General features: G+C 37.6%; 1 protein-coding gene across 6 annotated transcripts in view; it reads right to left on the bottom strand.

Moving 5' to 3' along the window:
• Nucleotides 1–20,161, bottom strand: part of LOC121729457 (PDZ domain-containing protein 8) — a 42,593-nt gene that overhangs the window by 467 nt on the left and 21,965 nt on the right. For 3 of the 6 annotated variants that reach the window (XM_042117976.1, XM_042117974.1, XM_042117975.1), the window contains 6 exons: nt 19,425–20,059; nt 18,844–19,063; nt 16,736–16,844; nt 7,958–8,083; nt 5,504–5,627; nt 2,205–2,394 (listed from right to left, as the gene is read on the bottom strand). In XM_042117976.1, coding sequence (XP_041973910.1) covers nt 2,205–2,394; nt 5,504–5,627; nt 7,958–8,083; nt 16,736–16,844; nt 18,844–19,063; nt 19,425–20,059 — 1,404 coding nt within the window. Of the gene's footprint in view, nt 1–2,204; nt 2,411–5,503; nt 5,636–7,205; nt 7,330–7,957; nt 8,084–16,735; nt 16,845–18,843; nt 19,064–19,424; nt 20,060–20,161 lie in introns of those variants that run through there. The other 3 variants (XM_042117977.1, XR_006035973.1, XM_042117978.1) reach the window with 3 other exon arrangements.

Raw genomic sequence — 20,161 nt, forward strand, 5'->3', positions numbered from 1 at the left:
AGTTGACAGCTCCTCGTGAACAGCTTGAAGCTGGAACAATAGCTTATGAACTCGTAAAGATATTATGAATTGTGGAAATAATGATGTATAGGTCTACCAGGATCTGATGGCAAATTTTGATGGCAGATTTTCAAAAAATATCCTTGATCATTAGATAAACGTTTTATATTTACATGTTTCACACACAAAATCAGTCGCTATAAGGAAAAAAATTATCAAAATGTTTTATTTCAATTAGGTACCCCGGACCCCGGTATTGCTAGAGTTAATTTCTTTTCTCACTTTTTGCCATCAGATTCTGGTAGACCTATAACAACAAGCGGTTAGAGAAACGACGACGAAGATTTTCTACGTTCGTAAATATTTACTCAAAACATGTTTCAAATGAAAACACCCTTAAATAAAACAGACTACCTACATAAATAAAATTATCCAAACAATGTTTATAATTATCACCGACCAAATACTACGCATTAGCCACGTGGGCTCTACTATCTTCTACCGTCTACGCCACCCTACGGCGCGCTACGGTGCGCTACGATGCGTCAATCCGCGCTACGTTACGTAGCTCGGGCAGCGGCATTCGACATTTTGCCACGCATCGAGATTCCGCGTTATTTTTGACAGATTAAAATTATGTTTATCATATAACACGTGCTCTACATTTATTTATTCAACGATCACGAGATTTCATCTGGAAGTTTGCGGCGCAAAATTTCTATTTTGACGTATTGAGGTTCGCGCGGGAGAAGTATAATTTTTCGTGATAAAAACAACTTGTATGTTCTTTCCCGGGACTGAAAGTATTTCTATAGCAAAGATAAAAATCAGTTCAGCGGTTAAGGGCCTGCTTTAAAATTTTTATTTTTATTGTGACTTTTTTAAACTGTAATAAAAAAACTATGTAAGAATAAAGTACAATATTATTCTCCTTTACGTTTCACCTTGACTTTTTAGATTTCTTTCAAAGCATTCCAAATCTTGCGTTTGCAATAATTTGAATCGGCCTTCTGTCTTCTCACTTTCAATTTTAATCGCGGCTTAACTCTTAACCCGTCGACTGCATTTCATCATTGTCCTTGATTGTAGACTTTTATTTTCATCGCTTCGTTGGCTCGCCCTTGTTAACGACTTCATTAAAATTCGTGCAAGATACAATTTAGAAAAATATTACAAATTGTTTTAATTAAGACGATTTAATTAATAAGCCATTATTTGCAAACACGGGTATTGCGATAAGGATACGTAATGTAGTAAGTACAATGTAATTGATAAATTAGGTCTACCTTTATTCAAGGGCTGTATAATTTTAACTCTACGACTCTTGACATTTAAACCTTTCTTTATTATTAATTATATTTTACTACATGTTATCATACGAAAAATTACAAAACGAAAGTTTGTGTGTACATTTGGTATTTTTTTCAAGCAGAAACGACGAGCAAGGGCATAGTACCATTTTGATTTTTTTTCCAAAGCCCATTTAAATACCAAAAAAGCAGTGATTCTACAGGATATTTTAATAACAAGTCAGACTATTGTATTTTACAACAGTTAGTTTTTTTTCTATATTAAGTAGGCAAGGACGGTAAGGTTTAACGTGGTTTAGCCTCGAGACTCGGTTAAAGTCAGTAATAGCTATTTCTTACATCCTCATACAATACAACTAATCCATAATAGTCGTAACTCATTGAAATACCAGCATAGTTATATGTTTTACGCCACAAAGAATGTAATACGGTCTTCCTGTAGACCTTGTAGCTTTTATAGTGTAATGCTTATATAAAACCGTTGATTTGAGATAAAACAGCTAAGTATATTTATTGATATTTCGTAAACAAATAAATTGCGAGTTATTTTTATTGCTCTGCTAAATCGTAACAGTAGGAAGTTTATTTGCAATCCGCTTACACTAATTGGCACACTAGCCAATTAAACAATAATTAAAAAAGTGGCCTGTATTATGGCGCCTATACACCTCGACATATTATGTTCGACGAACATAATATATTTTGACGTGGACTTACCATTTCACGTATCTGGCTCGCTACCTATGAGTTAAGCGGCCAAGTCAGGGGCGGAGTTGCGCGTAGCTGCTATACATCGAGGCCGTGTATATAAAACAGGCCGTGCGCAGCGAAAGGCTGGACACGGCCTGTTTTATGGCGCCAATTGCTTGACAAACATATTTGACGTGGACTTACCATTTCATGTATCTGGCTCGCCGTGAGTTTAGCGGCCAAGTCAGGGGCGGAGTCGCGCGCAGCAGCCAGCAGGGCGTCGGGGGGTAACGCGCTGCGCAGCGCGGGCTGTATCATGGCGCTGACGCCCGCGCGCGCCGCCCACGCCGCGCCGCAGCCCGCAAACGGGTTGCCAGCCTCAAGCGACTGTTTCCTTGATAATGTACAGACTATATATACTTTATATCTTATTAGTTGGTTACTGTTATAAGATCTATAATCTAAAGGGTGCAATTAAACCTTCCTGCCAAATATTGATTCTTGTTAAAAATAAAAATACAAGTATTTCTTCTTTTATAATCACTCAGTACTAAAATGTTGAGAAATAGCATCCGAAAATTATCCTAAAAACCACTACAATTAATGGACACTCACTACGCATCGCCCGCGCGTCACCCCCGCTCAAACTCACCGCCGCAAGGGACCGTTCTGCAACGATTTCAAATGGGATACATAAATTTACATTAAAAAATTATCACACCCAATTTTTTTGGTTAAATGGACTCTCCTAATGAAATTTAAGCCCTGGAAAAACTTTGACAGTAAGGTTTAATTGCACCCTGTATATGCTAGGCAAACTTATTGGTAAACAAACAAATACATGTGGCGTTGCCCTCTTGACTCTGCATTTGACAAGCTTGATTTGCGTGTGAAGGCACCATAAAGTAAAATATTATGGTAACAATCAGAACAAAACGTACTTATACCTAATTTTAACAAACAAAATAAGACATGAAATAATGAAGGCATGGAAAATAATGATTTATAGAAGCATCTGTAAATGTATCCAGTTAGTAAGGTTTATGACATATTATGGTAGCTATACCCGCAGTATAAGTCGGCCTATAAGGATAAATTCTTAACAAAGGTGGTCTTTAAAAACTCTGTGCAGTTTCCGAGATGTCGATGAGTCATCGGAGACGATGTTTTCCTTGATAACTGTGAAAGTCACAACCGCTTCTACACAGTGCTTTCTTATGAGTCACTAGCAGCAATCATTTATTTAATAATTTGGATATTGGTTCAATGTTTGACGTTATCAGCTGATTGCTGTAACCTGACCAAATTACGTAATGTGCATATTGTTATCGTCCATATTAATTAGTTCTTTTCTATGGATATTTGATAAATTTTTTTTTATGAGATAAGGGGGCAAACGAGCAAACGGGTTACCTGATGGAAAGCAACTTCCGTCGCCCATGGACACTCGCAGCATCAGAAGAGCTGCAGGTGCGTTGCCGGCCTTTTAAGAGGGAATAGGGAAGGGTAGGGATGGGAAGGGAAGGGAATAGGGTAGGGTAGGGAATAGGGGATTGGGCCTCCGGTAAACTCACTCACTCGGCGAAACACAGCGCAAGCGCTGTTTCACGCCGGTTTTCTGTGAGAACGTGGTATTTCTCCGGTCGAGCCGGCCCATTCGTGCCGAAGCATGGCTCTCCCACGTATAAATTGTTTTCATCGTTAAAGTTTAAAACTAACACATAAACTACAAACTATTTAAAGTACTGAGTTTCTAATGTCTTTATTTATTCAGAAATTGGCGACAATTTTGCTGAACTCAATCCTTGTACTATTATCTATTCTGTACTCAATCTCAGATGCGTACGAAAGTCGACTCTCTACCGGACTCGATCGACATCGATTCGAATATTCTAAAATCGAAGTAAAATTTAATAACCGCTCGCGATTGTATAATTTGAATGTGAAGTGGGTAAGTTTCCACGGCGATTACTGCCGAGAAAGCGTGTATGGAAAGCGCTATGGTGTTTCTGTTTTCTATACTCACCTTAGTTTGTTTATTGTATTCATGGTTCCGTGGACCGTGACATAATCGTGATCTACTTCAACATGAGCGTGTTGTTGTTGGTTCTGCGTGCATTTTATTGGTGCATTTAAATTTTTAGGGTTCCGTACCCAAAGGGTAAAAACGGGAACCTATTACTAAGACTTCGTTATCTGTCCGTCGTCTGTCTGTCTCCAGGCTGTAACTCAAGAACGGTAGTAGCTAGGGAGTTGAAATTTTCGCAGATTATATATACCTGTTGCCGCTATAATAACAAGTACTGAAAACAAAATAAATTAAATATTTAAGGGGGGAACCCATACAACAAAGGTGATTTTTTCGCCTTTTTTGCTCTATATCAATAATGGCAACAAGTAGGTGCTTGAATTTTTCACAAAGTCTTTAGTTATATTATGTGTTCTTTAATATTTAATAATAATATTAGAATAAAATAAAAAATTAAGGCCAATTATTAAACACAATTTTTGGCCTAACTCGCGCACGAAGGGTTCCGTACCATTATAGAGCAATATAATGGTACGGAACCCTTCGTGCGCGAGTCCGACTCGCACTTAGCCGATTATTATTATACTAACTAGGTGTTGTTAAAAGAAACTCGCCGCCATTGTAAAATAATTAGTTATTAACTTGATTTTATTATACACAAATGCAGGTGTTTATTATTTTAAAGCACAACTGTTGTATTTTTGTTATCATGGTGTAAGTATGTGATATAGATCTTGCAATCTACGAGCGCGCGGCGCCCTTAGTTGTGTAAGTGACCATATCTACACACGCGTACATGGCTCGCTCGCTACTGACTGCTCCGTCAGGTACGCACACTAACGAAAATGTCTATATTACAATTACAACTACAAATAAAGGCTACGCGCACTCGTAGATTGCAAGAACTATAATTATATTGAAGAAACGTGACTAGTGCGTGCGTAATAATATTACCCACAGACTACAGTTATTGCACAACTTGTGATGTCTATGCAGCTCTACTCTACATTACCAAGCTGTTATAATACTTATTTCTTGTGCCACTTGGGGACACTCCTGCAGACTTGTACAAAGTGCCATAACATGCTTCGGCAGAACTATGAATCGATTAAGTTTCATAATAAATTCGAAAATTTTAAAAAAAAATTGCGAACGTCAAATGCCACGAATCACGATCTTAAAAACTCTTGGAAGACACATGCAGGGTATACCAAGGAACTTAGAGTCAAACTAACTTTGACGTTTAACTCTAAGTTCCTTGGAGTATTACATTACATATTATATTACTCTATAACATCCCCAACATTGCCCGATTAGAATGTCACACGTGTGACTTTAGGGGAGGGGGCCAGGCCCCCTCATTGCTTATCTCAAAACCAACTAGCAACAGACTAGTTATAGCCACGATTAAACTATCATGGTCTTAACCAGACTAGTAGCTTAGACCCTTTCAAAAAAAATCTATAACATTTACCTGGGTGTATGGCTAGGCGAGGGCGGCAGGGAACGCGAGGAGGCGTTGCTCTTGGGCGCGTAGAGGGAGTGCGCCGAGCCTGCGCGCCGCAGCCCCGCCACCAGCGCGCTCATGGCACCGCCACCTGCCGCACTACTTGATATATTGTTCTAGAATATGCTGGAATGTGGGGAGCATCCCACTGACATTATAGGGCGGAAAAAGAGGATGGGACCTGGAGTTGAACTTACTAGAACATGTTGGTTTGATCGGGGAGCAAGCATCCACAGGCATTGATAGACTTAAAGATAAAAATGGTGCCCCAATTTCTGGTACATAATGTTTTGGTGGTTGCAGACTTCTTGACTCGATAAGGGAGCATTCCGTCGGTCTTGGTATGTTATTTTCTGGGTTTATCAGGCAGATGTAGAAATGTAGAGTTTAGGGCCGGACGCCACTAGCGGTCATAGCATAAATTATCATTGTTAAATCTATACATAATATTATAAAACAAAGTCGTTTTTTTCCCCTCATGTCCCTTTGTCCCTTATTAATCTTTAAAACTTCGCAACGGATTTTTTGAGGAAGGCTATAGGCTATATTTTATCACGCTAAGACTAATAGGAGAATGTGGAAAAAACGGGGGAAATTTTTGAAAGGGCTTATCTCGCGAACTACTGAAGCAATTTTTATGTTATTTGGCACAGATAAGAAGTAGACCACGTGAACGATCATAGTCTATCGATTTTAATCATTTTTTCAGTGCCTTTATATTTTATACCCGTACGACGCCGGGGCGGGTCGCCAGTGATTTATAATCTTATGTTGGCATGATCATTGCTCTGGATATAATAGTTTTTTTTATCGCATATTGTGGATTTATCGGCCAAAATACCTTCAAAATATTTTGTTTACGTAAGATATAATAAAAGCACAGTTTCTATTATTTCTTGTATTTTGTCAATACAATAAATAATAAAAACAAAAAGTAACAACAGAATGTAGAGCAATTAACATTATTAACAAATATTTACGAAAGAATGAAAAAATAAAATGAAATTGCTCGTGTCCATTGCTACAGTAGTATATTGCGCAGGATGGCACTGCAGATATTGAGATAATACTTACTGTGTAACGGTTGCCCAATGGTGATTCACCGACCTTGAGCATGTAAACTAGACTGGCCATCTTAGACCAAATAAAAAAGTTAATAATTATATTTTTTAATTTCCGATTTTTATTATTCAGCGGAGTGATTCAAAAAGTTCGAAATGTGAAACATTTATTTATTTTCCACGAACGCGATTATTCGTCATTGTTATATAACTCGAACAATAATAATAAGTTTAACCACGTAATAATGTTTCGAAAACGGCAATAATTGTTAATACTACCGCTGATGTTTTAATCAATTTTTATCGCCAAAAGGAAGTTATCGTTTGCGAAGACATTTTATACGTAGGACTAGAAATAACTTAAATGACAACTTACAATTTAATTTAAAACATTGGCCTTTACTACCAATGTATTAAATGGTAGAGTCAAAGATTCGACATGCATTTAAAAACATAACTCTATCTTAGACTTCATATTGTTTGATAACAAACATACTTCGATTTGAAAAAAAATTAAATAAGTTGAATGAGCTTCCACAAATCACGTAAAAAATAAAATATTCGTTTCTGCTGACAAGTTCATTAAAAATGCTGGGATAACTAATTTGTTTTGGAGATGATGCACATTCCTGGAGGGGTTTGTATGTCATAGGGCATTTATAAACCTGAGTATACTGTGATGTGTTGGGTGAGTCCTCGGTATAAATATCTCCAGTCAGTCAAGAAGATCGTCTGCGTAAAAACCAGTAATAAATTATTCAAACTATTTTATGTGTACTAAACGTCTAAATAAATTAAAAGTGAAAGACGGAGTCCTGCGAAAGAGTAAAAGCAAGGGGCCTTTACTCTTTCACGTTGACCATGATGGATTACCATGATAGTCATCACGTTGGTGAAGCTGATTGAAGCCACTGGACTTGCTTAATCCATTCCTTTGAGGTTGCCTTTGTTTCACATTGATTTTCTATTTTTTATCTGATATCCACAAAGCCTAAACGTCAATTCAGACGGCAACGCGACGCGTAGATGCATTTATAAATTTGTATGAATTTGACAGACTTTAATTGCGTGAGACGACATTCAAGTCTGTCAATTCAATACACATTTTAAATATACCGTGTTTATACAATGCTTGCTTAGCAATTGATAATTCAGACTTGTTGGTTTATCCACAATAAAGTTATAGGGGGTCAAAAAGAGCCTGAATTGGTTCGAGAAAAGGATGGTACGGCCGTGCCGCTTTTTTGCTCGACTTGGCGGGGGCACTACCGTGCCCCCAGATTTAGAAAAGCATCTATCGCGTTGCCGTCTGAATTGACTCTTACTCGAGCCAAGGTTAACTCTTATAAGGTATATTTACCTTCTTCCTGAACGTCCAAGGAGTCTTTTCTCTCTGATTTCTCGTCGTCATCGGAGTCGGGGTCTATGATGATGTCGGGTTCCGTCATGATCAGCTCTGGAGGCTGGCAGGTGGAACTTGAGGAGTCTGAAACAATATAGAGTTATGAGTAAAGTATACAATATGCATAGAGTGCGAAAGAGAAAGTTACACTTGTACCACGGCTTGTACAGCCATTTTCTGTCATTCAATTATTTATTTCGTATTGCTGTTATTTCAGCGGGGCTAAAATGGTCACATTTTGCAATTCTCTCAATCAATTCACAAAACTGTCAAACTCACGAATCTCAAATAAGTACGAATTTAGACATCTGAATTGCGAATAGAGTGTCAGTTTTGCGATTTTTAAAAAATGAATCATATTGTGATTCATAATAATATATGATTCTCCAAAGCAACCATTTTAGCCCCGCAGAGCTACACATGCCAATAATATTAAGAAGATTCATAATACAGTCACACAATCAAATCCGTCGTTTTTCTAGTCTATAAATCAGGCATTTAGTAGATTAAAAAAAAATATATAGTCAGTCGATAAAACACATAAATACAAGTCGATAATACGTTCATATTATAGTACTAGATAATGCCCGCAACTCCGTTGCGCCAAAAGTCGTTTATCGCGCGGGAACCGTACATTTTTCCGGGATTCCAAGTATCCCTGTACCAAATTTCAGAAAAACCGGTTCAGTGGTTTGGGCGTGAAGAGGTAATAGACACACAGAAAATATACTACGTCCGTAACATACGGATTAGTCGCAAATCTTAATCATCAATTTGTAGACACATAAACTTGACTCTACAATTCTATTTTTGACCGACTTCGGAAAAGGAGGAGGTAATACGTTCGGTTGTATGAATCTTTTTTTTTAGATTCGTTTTTTGCGGTATAAGGAGTGTTTAAAATATTGCAATGGGTGGACACATTGGTAGTCACTAATTATTATATTAATTAAACCGTTTAGTCGTCGGTTACAATATCCAGTAAGAATGGTTTAATAAGCCGCCTAATTATAACTTCACGCTGGTGATTTTCAGGTCTTTCAACAATGCGTTACAAATTACAATGGACATTAGTGATTATATTATGTACCAGTTTAGGGATAGTTTATTTATTAATTAAATTATTAGGGATAACTTAGTTTAGACTTTAGGTCAAACTAGCGTCAAGCTGCATATACCCTAGTCCCTATGCAAGTTAAGGCTAATTTGAACAATAAGTGTAAAGATGTTGTAAAGATCTATCCCACAAAAACTGTTAAAATATGAGCACTTGCCAAATAATTGTTGGGGTATTTTAGGTTAATTAATTATTTATCAATGCTTTAATATAATATCATTGGTGTATTGGTTATTTTTTGGGATATGAAGTCAAAACGTTATTTCACGATGGTTTTCTGACAGAAACGTACGATTGAAAAATTTAAGTCTGCTTCTAAAATCTTTGTCTAGCGACTATATTCCAACGTAACCGACAAATAAATAAAAATTGCTTTACATCATGTTCTAAATTGTGTATTACCAAATATCCTTTTTTTCTGAAATAAGGGGGCAAACGAGCAAACGGGTCACCTGATGGAAAGCAACTTCCACCGCCTATGGACACTCGCAGCATCAGAAGAGCTGCAGGTGCGTTGCCGGCCTTTTTAGAGGGAATAGGGTAATAGGGGAGGGTAGGGAAGGGAAGAGAATAGGGGAGGGTAGGGAAGGAAATAGGGTAGGGGATTGGGCCTCCGTTAAACTCACTCACTCGGCGAAACACAGCGCAAGCGCTGTTTCACGCCGGTTTTCTGTGAGAACGTGGTATTTCTCCGGTCGAGCCGGCCCATTCGTGCCAGAGCATGGCTCTCCCACGTATAAAATTTTTACAATAGATAGTCTGCGCTGCGCTTATCCGCTCTAGAGTGACGTATGTGTGTATGTGTGTTAGTGTAACACAACTTACAAGGCGGTGATTCCGGGTGTTGCACTACCATTTACCTCATTATGTATTACAACTCATTAATTGCTATGATACATCTTTTTATGAGGCCTACTGAGATTCGTTTTTATTTACAACATATTGTAATAATTTAAGTACTTACCGCCGTACTCAGAGACATAATTATGCAGATTAACCTTAAATTTAATGAAGAGTTTGACAGATAAATTATTATGATAACTAGCTATCTCGGTGAACTTCGTGTCACTTTAAAACCTTCCCTGGACTTCTACGAATATTTTAAGACTAAAAGCAGCCCAATCCGTTCAGCCATTTTCGAGTTTTAGCGCGACTAACACATTTGAAAATCCATTTGTATATATAAGAGATGTATGAAGCTTATGTGAAAATGTTGAATTAATTACATTTAAGTAATTGATGTTCCACTCTAAGTGCGGCGGTTAGTTACTAGATTAAAATAGTAGCCTTTGTGTCAGAAATCAGAATTAAAATTAGAGTCTATTAAAATAATAAGGATTTTTTTTTCAAAAACTTAGAAGCAACGGGTCAATTCAGACCGCAACGCGACACGTAGAGGCATTTCTAAATTTGTATGGATTTGACAGATTTGCAGGACGTCTCAGGCAATTGAAATCTGTCAAATCCATACGAAATTAGAAAAATATGCACTACGCGTTGCATAGCGGTTTGAATTGACCCTAAAATCTAAATACATAGTAGTTTTTCTTCCAATGGTGTAGTCACCGACCTTTTCCATGTGTTTGTTACTGTGTTTGTAATAGCTCAGGAAGAAACTTCAGATTTTATAAAACAGTATAGAGATTAATAGAAGCTATACTTAATATTATACTGTCTTTTCTTTGTTCTATTATAAATATAGCGATAATAATAATATTGTCTATCTACGTATTTCTTATGAAATCTAACATTGGATATAACAAAGCAATATGACGTTAGTAAGACTAACTAAGACTCTTATTACTCAAAACACAACTGAAATATCTTGAAGGTCGCTAAACGCATAAACTCCTAATCCGTCCAAGATTTTTGGCTACATGTCAAACCGAAGATATATTTAACGCTCAACCTGCAAAAACACGTCCATATACAGTGGAAATTTTGAGAACTTGGCTCTGTTTCATTAAACGTAAACAAAGCAATTCTTTTACATTTTTAATTGTTCACTGTTTTCCTCAACGCACCAGACGCAAAAACATTACGAAGGTCTTATAAATCTCTATCTAGACGACATTTTCGTTCAGAAATTCTAAATTCTAAACTCCTGTCGCGATACAGAAAAGTTCGTTAATTTTTAACCGAATTCAAAAAAGGAGGTCATCTATTCGACCCGGTTATGTAATATTTCGTACATGTTAGTCTATATCAGCGTCTAAACATAAGTGCCACATTGCAAAAGTGTATGTATATTTTTATGTTTGTGTTCGCATATCTCCGGAATTACAAGTCCGATTTAAGTTATTCTTTTTTTTTTGTACTCGGTATTGTCCAACTTAATGAATTCTGCAAGATTCATCACAATTCAGTAATTTTCTGGGAATTTTATTTCTCAATTATGTACAATTTTGAAGTCGGTTTTATCATTTTAACCTACTAAAAAAGGAAGTAGTAGTAGGTACTATTATTAATTAAGTAATTTATTAATCCTACAAGATTTATTTAATATATTATTATTTTGTTGTGATGTTAGATTGAAATTAGAGAGTAAGTAGTAAGTAATAGGCGCCTACATCGTACTATCGTAAGAGTCACGAAGCTCTTCTTCCCAAGCGCTGCTGCTGCGTACAAAATAGTCAAAAAGATAGACATCACACACTACACCACACAGATTCTGACTGGACACGGCGGATTCGCCTTCTACTTGAACAGATTCAAGTTGACGGAGGATCCGTCCTGCCTGTGTCAGCCAGGAGTTGAGGAGACGGTTCCTCACCTGTTACTCGACTGCTCAATTTTTGCTAGCAATAGATATGATATTGAACAGAAATTGGCACATCGATGACAGGTGAGAATCTGCCATCCATCCTGGGGGGAAAAAAGCGGGACATATTCCTGGCTTTTTGCAGGAAGATTGTGGTGCAGTATGTAAGAAAAACAGTGATATTCTGTGTGATAAAAGTTAGGTTCTAGTTTAATGGTTAGCTGTGATATTAGGATAGTTTTACATTTGTGCCGTTGTTTTATCTTTGACATTGTTACTGTATAATATTGAAAAATGTGGATTGAAATTTTATTTTTGGTAATTTTTATTTACAATTTGTACTTATCACATTGTATTTTTATTAATCAGAAATTTATTAAATGGAACATATGGAAAATTGTAAGAAACTGATTATTGGAACCATATTGTATGAAGGATAATTTTACATAGGCTATAATATGAAAAATCGAAAAGAAAAAGGAAATTGTATAAGAGTGACAAGAATCACGAAATGATATTTTAATGTAATAGCTATGTAAGAAATCAGTAAAAAAGACTACAATAAATAAATAGAAATAGAAGGAAAAGAAAAAAGAAATAAAAGAATAATAACAAGTCCTAATAATGTTAGGTTAGGTTAGGTGATTTGTTTATAATAAACTAGTAAGTGCCAATTTAACTGAGTAAACTGATATTATATTTTTAATTTTATGAAAGTAATTAAATATTGACAGATTGTTCAATCACGCGACAAGCTTTTATTATCATGCAAATTGTATAATATACTAGATGTCCCGCGCGGCTTCGCCCGCGTAAATTAGAAATTTTACAGAATCCGTAGGTACAAAAATATTTCCCCCGTTTTTCCCACATTTTCCTGAGTTTCTTCTGTCGTATTAGTCTTAGAGTAATAATATAATATAACCTTCTCGATAAATGATGAGTCTTACTCGATAAATGATCTATCTAACACTGAGATAAGTTTTTAAATCGGACCTGTAGTTTCTGAGATTGACGCGTTCAAGCAAACATACTCTTCAGGTTTATAATATTAGGTAGATATAGATTTTTTTTAATTATCGCTTGACAAACTCGAGTCTCGATCTAAAAGACTATGAAATGGTATAATATGGTAGTGATGATGATGATGATGAAAAATGTAATTTGCATAGTAGCATATGCTTTCTGTTCTTAAAACAACGCCGAAACTCCCAAACTTGTATCTATAAAGAATCAGGAATTCTCTCAGCACCTTCCGAACCACGGTATACCAGGTATATCTCGGTGCAAAATCTTACTTGTTGGTAGCATATGCTTAGAATACTTCTCACGAAACCGAAGTCACCACATGTTTCCCTATAAGTTTTGAGGAGTTCCCTCGATTACTTATGGATCCTTCATCAGATCACCACTTTTCTGAATATAATACCAAATTGGGATGATACCCTATATACCAAAAGAAAAATTTTGAAAATCGGTTAACAAACGGCGGAGTAATCGTTGAATATAAGAAAACGAACATAACACCTCCCCCATTTTGAAAGTCGGTTAAAATTGTAGCCTATGTGTTATTTATTTAATATTTTAATCAGCACATGAATTGAATAACAAATTTTTTTTCAAATTAATCGTAGCACCATCTGTCAGGACAAACTAAAATTGAAATAGAATAATATTGAATGCGATGATAGCGCCGTCCGCCGGATCTAATGTAAAACATTCCAAAATCAACAACTCCTTATAAATAAGAAATTAATTGAAAAAACATTTTCCAGTAGACCAAACTGTAAATCTAAACCATTCTCGAATCTCCACGAACACACACAAAAAATTTCATCAAAATTGGTCCAGTCGTTTAGGAGGAGTTCAGTCACATACACACGCACACAAGAAATATATATATTAAGATTGAGGTTATAACTTATTAGTTAGAATTTTTAAGGGGAAATTTATTTTCTTCTTTTTAAAGTATTTAAATAAAAGCTTTTTTTCAAAAAGTTTTTTGCCTATAATTTATTTTTGTTTTTTAGTTAAATCTCTGACTAGATTTCTTAGGTCTTCTTTTCTTTATTAAGTCTTTAAGAAATCGTATTTAATTTTACGACTAAAAAATTAAATATCACTTAACAAAAATGACCGGATTTTTCGACATTTTCGACACGACACGACACGACACGACACGACACGACACGACACGACACGACACGACACGACACGACACGACAGGACACGACATGACTTTTCAATTTACTCTCAATAAGCCTTTTTGTTTGATACCCATATTGCAGAAGTGCTTTAAAAATAACTATATCCCCCTATCTTAGATGAGCCGCCATATTGGATGTAGAATGACATTACATTCGTTTCCGAGTTACTCTCAATGAGCCCTTTCATTTGATACCCATATTGCAGAAGTGCATTAAAAATAACTATATCCCCCTACCTTGAATGAGACGCCATATTGGATGTAGAATGACATTACATTCGTTTCCAAGTTACTCTCAATGAGCCCTTTCATTTGATACCCATATTGCAGAAGTGCATTAAAAATAACTATATCCCCCTACCTTGAATGAGACGCCATATTGGATGTAGAATGACATTACATTCGTTTCCAAGTTACTCTCAATGAGCCCTTTCATTTGATACCCATATTGCAGAAGTGCATTAAAAATAACTATACCTCTATCTTGGATGAGCCGTCATATTGGATGTAGTATGAACATTCGTTTTCGAGTTACTCTCAAAAAGCCCTTTCATTTAAAATCCATATTGTAGAACTGCATAGAAAACAACTATTTCGCCATCTTGGATGGTCGGCCATATTGGATTTAGAGTGATGTCACATACAATATCATGTATTGTCATCCAAACTAAACGTGCCTGCAAAATTTCAGCTCGTTCAGTTAAATATATCTACTTCAAAATTGAGTGCCAAGATTTCACCCGAACATACATACTTACATACATACAGAGCAAGTTAAATAAAAGCTTTTAAAATTGGAACCAACGAATTATATTTTTATCTGTTTCAATTCTTTAATTTTTTTATAGTCGGGGCACATTTGACAGTTCATCAAAATTGAGCCAGATAGCCTTGTAACGGCGGCATAAAAAATAAATATTTTGGAAAATAAGGACAATAATTACTCATTATTAGACATTGGATTATATGCATTTGCGTAATATGCAAATATGCAAATGCATATATTGGCACTTTTTAGGCGATAGTGCATATTTTGGCAATATTTCGTTGATAGTGCATATTTCGGTAGTTTTATGCCCTCGTAGTCTCCAAACTAGCTATCATGACACACACCGAGGCCACAAAACAGAGATACTAATTAGGATAGACCAATAAATACACTTCAAATATGTGGCTCCATCCCCATATAGAGAATGCAATACACACAATATCATCTTTCTAGAAACAAAATTTTTCTTTGTAGTAATCTAATGTTGCCAATTAGTAAAAACCGGCCAAGTGCGAGTTGGACTCGCCCATGAAGGGTTACGAGGTTTATGAATTTAAAAGGTATTTATTTTAATATTATCATATTATATTTTTTTAGATTTATCATGTAACATGTTTATAAGTTTAGAATTAGAAGAAAAAACCCAAATTTAAAAGTTAAAGGGACACACATTTTACCACTTTGGAAGAGTCTCTTCAGGTTAGAAAAAAATGATACTAGGAACCTCTATAATATGATTTTTAAAGACCTATCCATAGATACCCCATACGCGTAGGTTAGATGATTTTTTTTTGTTTCAGTTGTACCTATGGTAATGGAAAAAATATTAAAAATTTTAGGGGTCCCCCTAAAATTTTTAATAATTTTTCCATTTTTGTATCAAAATCTTAATGCGGTTCACAGACTACATCTACTTACCAAGTTTCAATAGTATAGCTCTAACAGTTTCGGAGAAAAGTGGCTGTGACATACGGACAGACAGACATGACGAATCTATAACGGTTCCATTTTTTGCCATTTGGCTACATAACCTTAAAAATTTGAATAAAGTCGTTAACGATTTAATAAACTTCCATGGACATTAAGATTTCAACCGGAAATGCCCCCGCGTCATGAAAAAAAGTTACTCTTTCAGCGAACTCTCTACAAGGGTCAAGGAACACACACACTCTAAAGTATTATTACTTAGTTTTGTTACACCCTGTGTAAAGGTGGCTTTCGGATCTTTGCCGCGAGCGACCGCGACCGGTGAAAATTCAAATAAAATGCTACTTTATGACATAGAATATAAGTGTCATTTTCTACTGACATTTTGGTGGCGACCCACGCTGCCGCCGGCGGCGGCGTAAAAGCTATTTGGTAGAGTAAAATGAAACCTATCGCCTATTTTTTTTTTAAACGGGCTTTGGCCCACCACACATTCCCACCACTGTATCTTCTGTGTCGCCAGGATCGACAGCGGCATCCAACCACGAAAACCCTTTGATATGATCTCAGGGAGCCCGAGGGACATGCTAAAGCTGTCTTGGGACCCGCAACGAAATTAATCAGAAGAAAATAGGAGGAGTAGGAAGCAGAAACCTATCGCCTATGTCATAAAGTGGCATTTCGTTTGAATTTTCGTCGGTCGCGGTCGCTTGCGGCAAAGATCCGAAAGCCACCTTAAGCCTGACAATCCCGCAGACTTACAATTTCAAGTTGGCCGACTATCGTACAAACTACAGAAATAGATCAAGATAGAAGCGCAATGTCGCTTCAATTTGTATGAACACGAGCGTGTCACTTTTTTCATACCTACTTGTATCTTGATCTATTTCTATGGTTTGTACGATAGTCGGCCAACTTAAAGTTGTATATCTGCGGGGAACCTAACACAGCCTTACCTCTATCCTGTCGCGGCACGCAGGGCGAGGTCTCCTGACACTTCGTGACGCACTTCTTGTGACAGCACAGCCCGCAGTTCCGACATTGCATCGCGTCTTTGAGCCATATCTGAAGACAAAAAAAAACTATCATCTGAATACATCACCGACCAGGGTAACATGTTATCCTCAAATCTCAATGTATTTCCTTCCTTGATATGAGGAGCAAATACTAAGTTCTCTACCCTCCTAACCCTCCTAAGGGTAGGGAAGGGAATAGGATAGGGGATTGGGCCTCCGGTAAACTTACTCACTCGGTGAAACATAGCGCAAGCGCTGTTTCACGCCGGTTTTCTGTGAGAACGTGGTATTTCTCCGGTCGAGCCGGAAAACCATTTTACAGTGTTGATATTTTTATTCCTAACGGAACAGTGTGGACCATTTTATCAATAAGTGGACCAATATCGTAAACATAAACAGTTTCCCTTTGATAATCATCAAAGGGAAACTGTTTATGTTTACGATAATCTTTTTCGTAAAAGTTTTCCTCGGTAATTTTATTGTAGGTAACGTAAAAGCACTCGGAATTCAACAAGCCTCTATACCTAGCCTTTGTTGATTATACCAAAGCCTTTGACAGCATTAAGCACCCTGTTATATTAAATTCTCTTTATAATCAAAACATAGATCCAACATAGACATAGAACTCCTCAGAATCATTTACGCCAATAGCACCGCTGATATAAAACTTAATACTACCGGTCCTAAGTTCCTAGTACTCAAGGGTGACCCGCTTTCTTCCAAACTCTTTACTTGTGTGTTGAAGTCTTCAGAAAACTAAAAGATCCTTGGGCGGCGAGGGGCATTGAATTTGGCGGAAAACGGCTAACAAACCTCCGTTTTGCTGACGACATTGTTCGCTTCCACAGCCTCTGAGTTACAAAAAATGCTCCAAGACGCTCAGGGCACGGCAAGCCTCGAGGTGGGACTAACAATGAATAGGTCCAAAACCAAAATAATGACCAAAACCGAAAAACGCGCGAAGCGCAGGGTCGTGGTAGACGAGCAAGAAATGCAATATGTCGACGAGTACTTGGGCCAGTTAGTTTCTTTTCAAAATAGCGTGATGAGCTTTTTTTATGAAATAAGGGGGCAAACGAGCAAACGGGTCACTTGATGGAAAGCAACTTCCGTCGCCCATTAACACTCGCAGCATCAGAAGAGCTACAGGTGCGTTACCGGCCTTTTAAGAGGGAATAGGGTAATAGGGGAGGGTAGGGAAAGGAATAGGTGGGGTAAACTTACTCAATCGGCGAAACACAGCGCAAGCGCTGCTTCACGCCGGTTATCTGTGAGCCCGTGGTATTTCTCAGGTCGAGCCGGCCCATTCGTGTCCATTCGTTTCCACGTCAAGCTGGATGCAAACCAGCCAGGCCGGCCAGCGGTGGCGCAGGAGAGAGAAAGATGGAAGTCTTTTGAGAGGCCTTTGTCCATCAGTGGGACAGTTTAGGCTTATAATAATAATTATAATAATAAAAATAAATAAATTTTCGTGAAATTACGTCGATTTTCATATGGTTACTAATGAAATCATAAATTCATTTTCTTGGCAGACAACCAACGTTGTGCAGACCGGCGAATGGTCAGTTTTTAAGAAATTGTCGATAGATGTGACGCAATTTATTATAGTTCCGCCTTACGGAATGATCTAGCAACTAAACATCGGTCTTACTACAAAAGATTTAAACGCCCGTTGAACAGTGGATTAGAAAAAAACAGTACAAAATGGTCTCAAAACACAACAGATGTTTAATCTTTTGACCGTTCTATTTTTGAGCATCGAAATATAGCGAAATCGAGAACATAGTTTTTTTTAACACTATGATATAATATATAAATAACTATACCGAAAATGAGGGCTGCTCAATGTGGACCACGTGTTTTAACGCACCATTTTAATTTAATTATTTACTTTTCGTGGTCAGTAGAAATGTGTCCATGAAAACGAATTACGAAACAGATTTGGCGTCGCGGGTCGAGCTGTGCGCACGCTGCCTCATGCCTGCATCCTAACTTCCATTGATGTCTTTACTAGACGACTAGATGATGACTAGAAAAACAACCTTTACCTTCTTATTACAAAAGTCGCACTGCGTAGATCTGTGGAAGTGTGTGCGTACGAAGTCGTGTACAGTGCGTGCGGGCTGCGTCCGCGGCGGCGTCGCGCCTCGAGCCGGTCGTGGCGCTGCGCGTGCGCTGCCAGCATCCTCCCACTCCCACCACACTAGCGCGTCCCCAAAACACAGGCACGGCTCGAAACCCGCGTGGGAGGAGAGCTTGTGGCTTTTACTTGAAGAGAATAAAAAGTTTAAGACATGACATACTATTGAATGATTTTGATGGAGACTGATCTAGGAGACACGAAAAAGTTTTGAAAATAGAAAGAAGTTATGATGTCCCTAAGGGCCTGTTTCACCATTTACTGATAAAGTGCCGGATAGGCTATCCACAACTTTTTTGACAGATTCTCCATACTCTATGAGTCAAGTTTAGTGGTGGATAGCCTATGCGGCCTTTATCAGTGAAACAGACCCTAAGTGTCATAATACATTGGTCGCTATGAGATGGCATTTACTTATTAGTTTTTACCACAGTTATCTGGTTAATAATGCACCTCTGGATTTTCATCACTATCATCTAATAAACTCACCTAAACTTAATATCTACGTCTGGAGGTAGAAACTGATATCTCTTCATATGATGCGGGACAGTGGAGTCCTGGCACTCGGAGAGCAGAGCAGCTAGGGGTATATTCAGGTATCCTAGCAATATCTCCTCTTTCTCTCCAGGTACAGTCGCCCACACATTCACGTTCAGGTACTTGTGGTTTTCGTTCAATTTGAACTCCGTCTCCTCATCGAAAGGTATTATGGGTTTGATTTGGACACTCTTAGTCCAAAACATTTGGCAAATTTCCAGGTGCTCCGTCTGCCTTGGGCCTCCAGCTTCGAATTGGGTTTCGTCCTCTTCTAACGTGATTTCTGGTTTCTCCTGGATTTTGTATTCGGAGTCTGTTCGTATTACTGGTATATCTGGGTGTTTGACAGTTTTGTTGATGACTGTAGCCTGTCGGAGAGGAGTGCTGGCTCCGGAGGCAGGTGGGGTGCTTCCGGCCGAGCTATCTGAGGACTTATTTTCTACGGAACACCTTCGCTTGCGGAGGCCGAAGTTAGCTGGTCCCTGTTCGTTTGCTTTGGGCACCTGCCTAAGAGGCTCCGTTTTCTGTTTCACCGGCGTTTCCGATTCGCTTTGTTGATCAGTCACTTTGGCGGAGGAGTCTGAATCCTGTAAGAGAAATATTTTTTTTACGTTACATATTTATTGCGTAGTTACTCGATATGGCTTAAATAGTATATCCAGTAAATAACCAATTTTTGAAGTTTTGAT

Source organism: Aricia agestis, chromosome 8 (assembly GCF_905147365.1).
Source record: "Aricia agestis chromosome 8, ilAriAges1.1, whole genome shotgun sequence".
Lineage (NCBI taxonomy): Eukaryota > Metazoa > Arthropoda > Insecta > Lepidoptera > Lycaenidae > Aricia > Aricia agestis.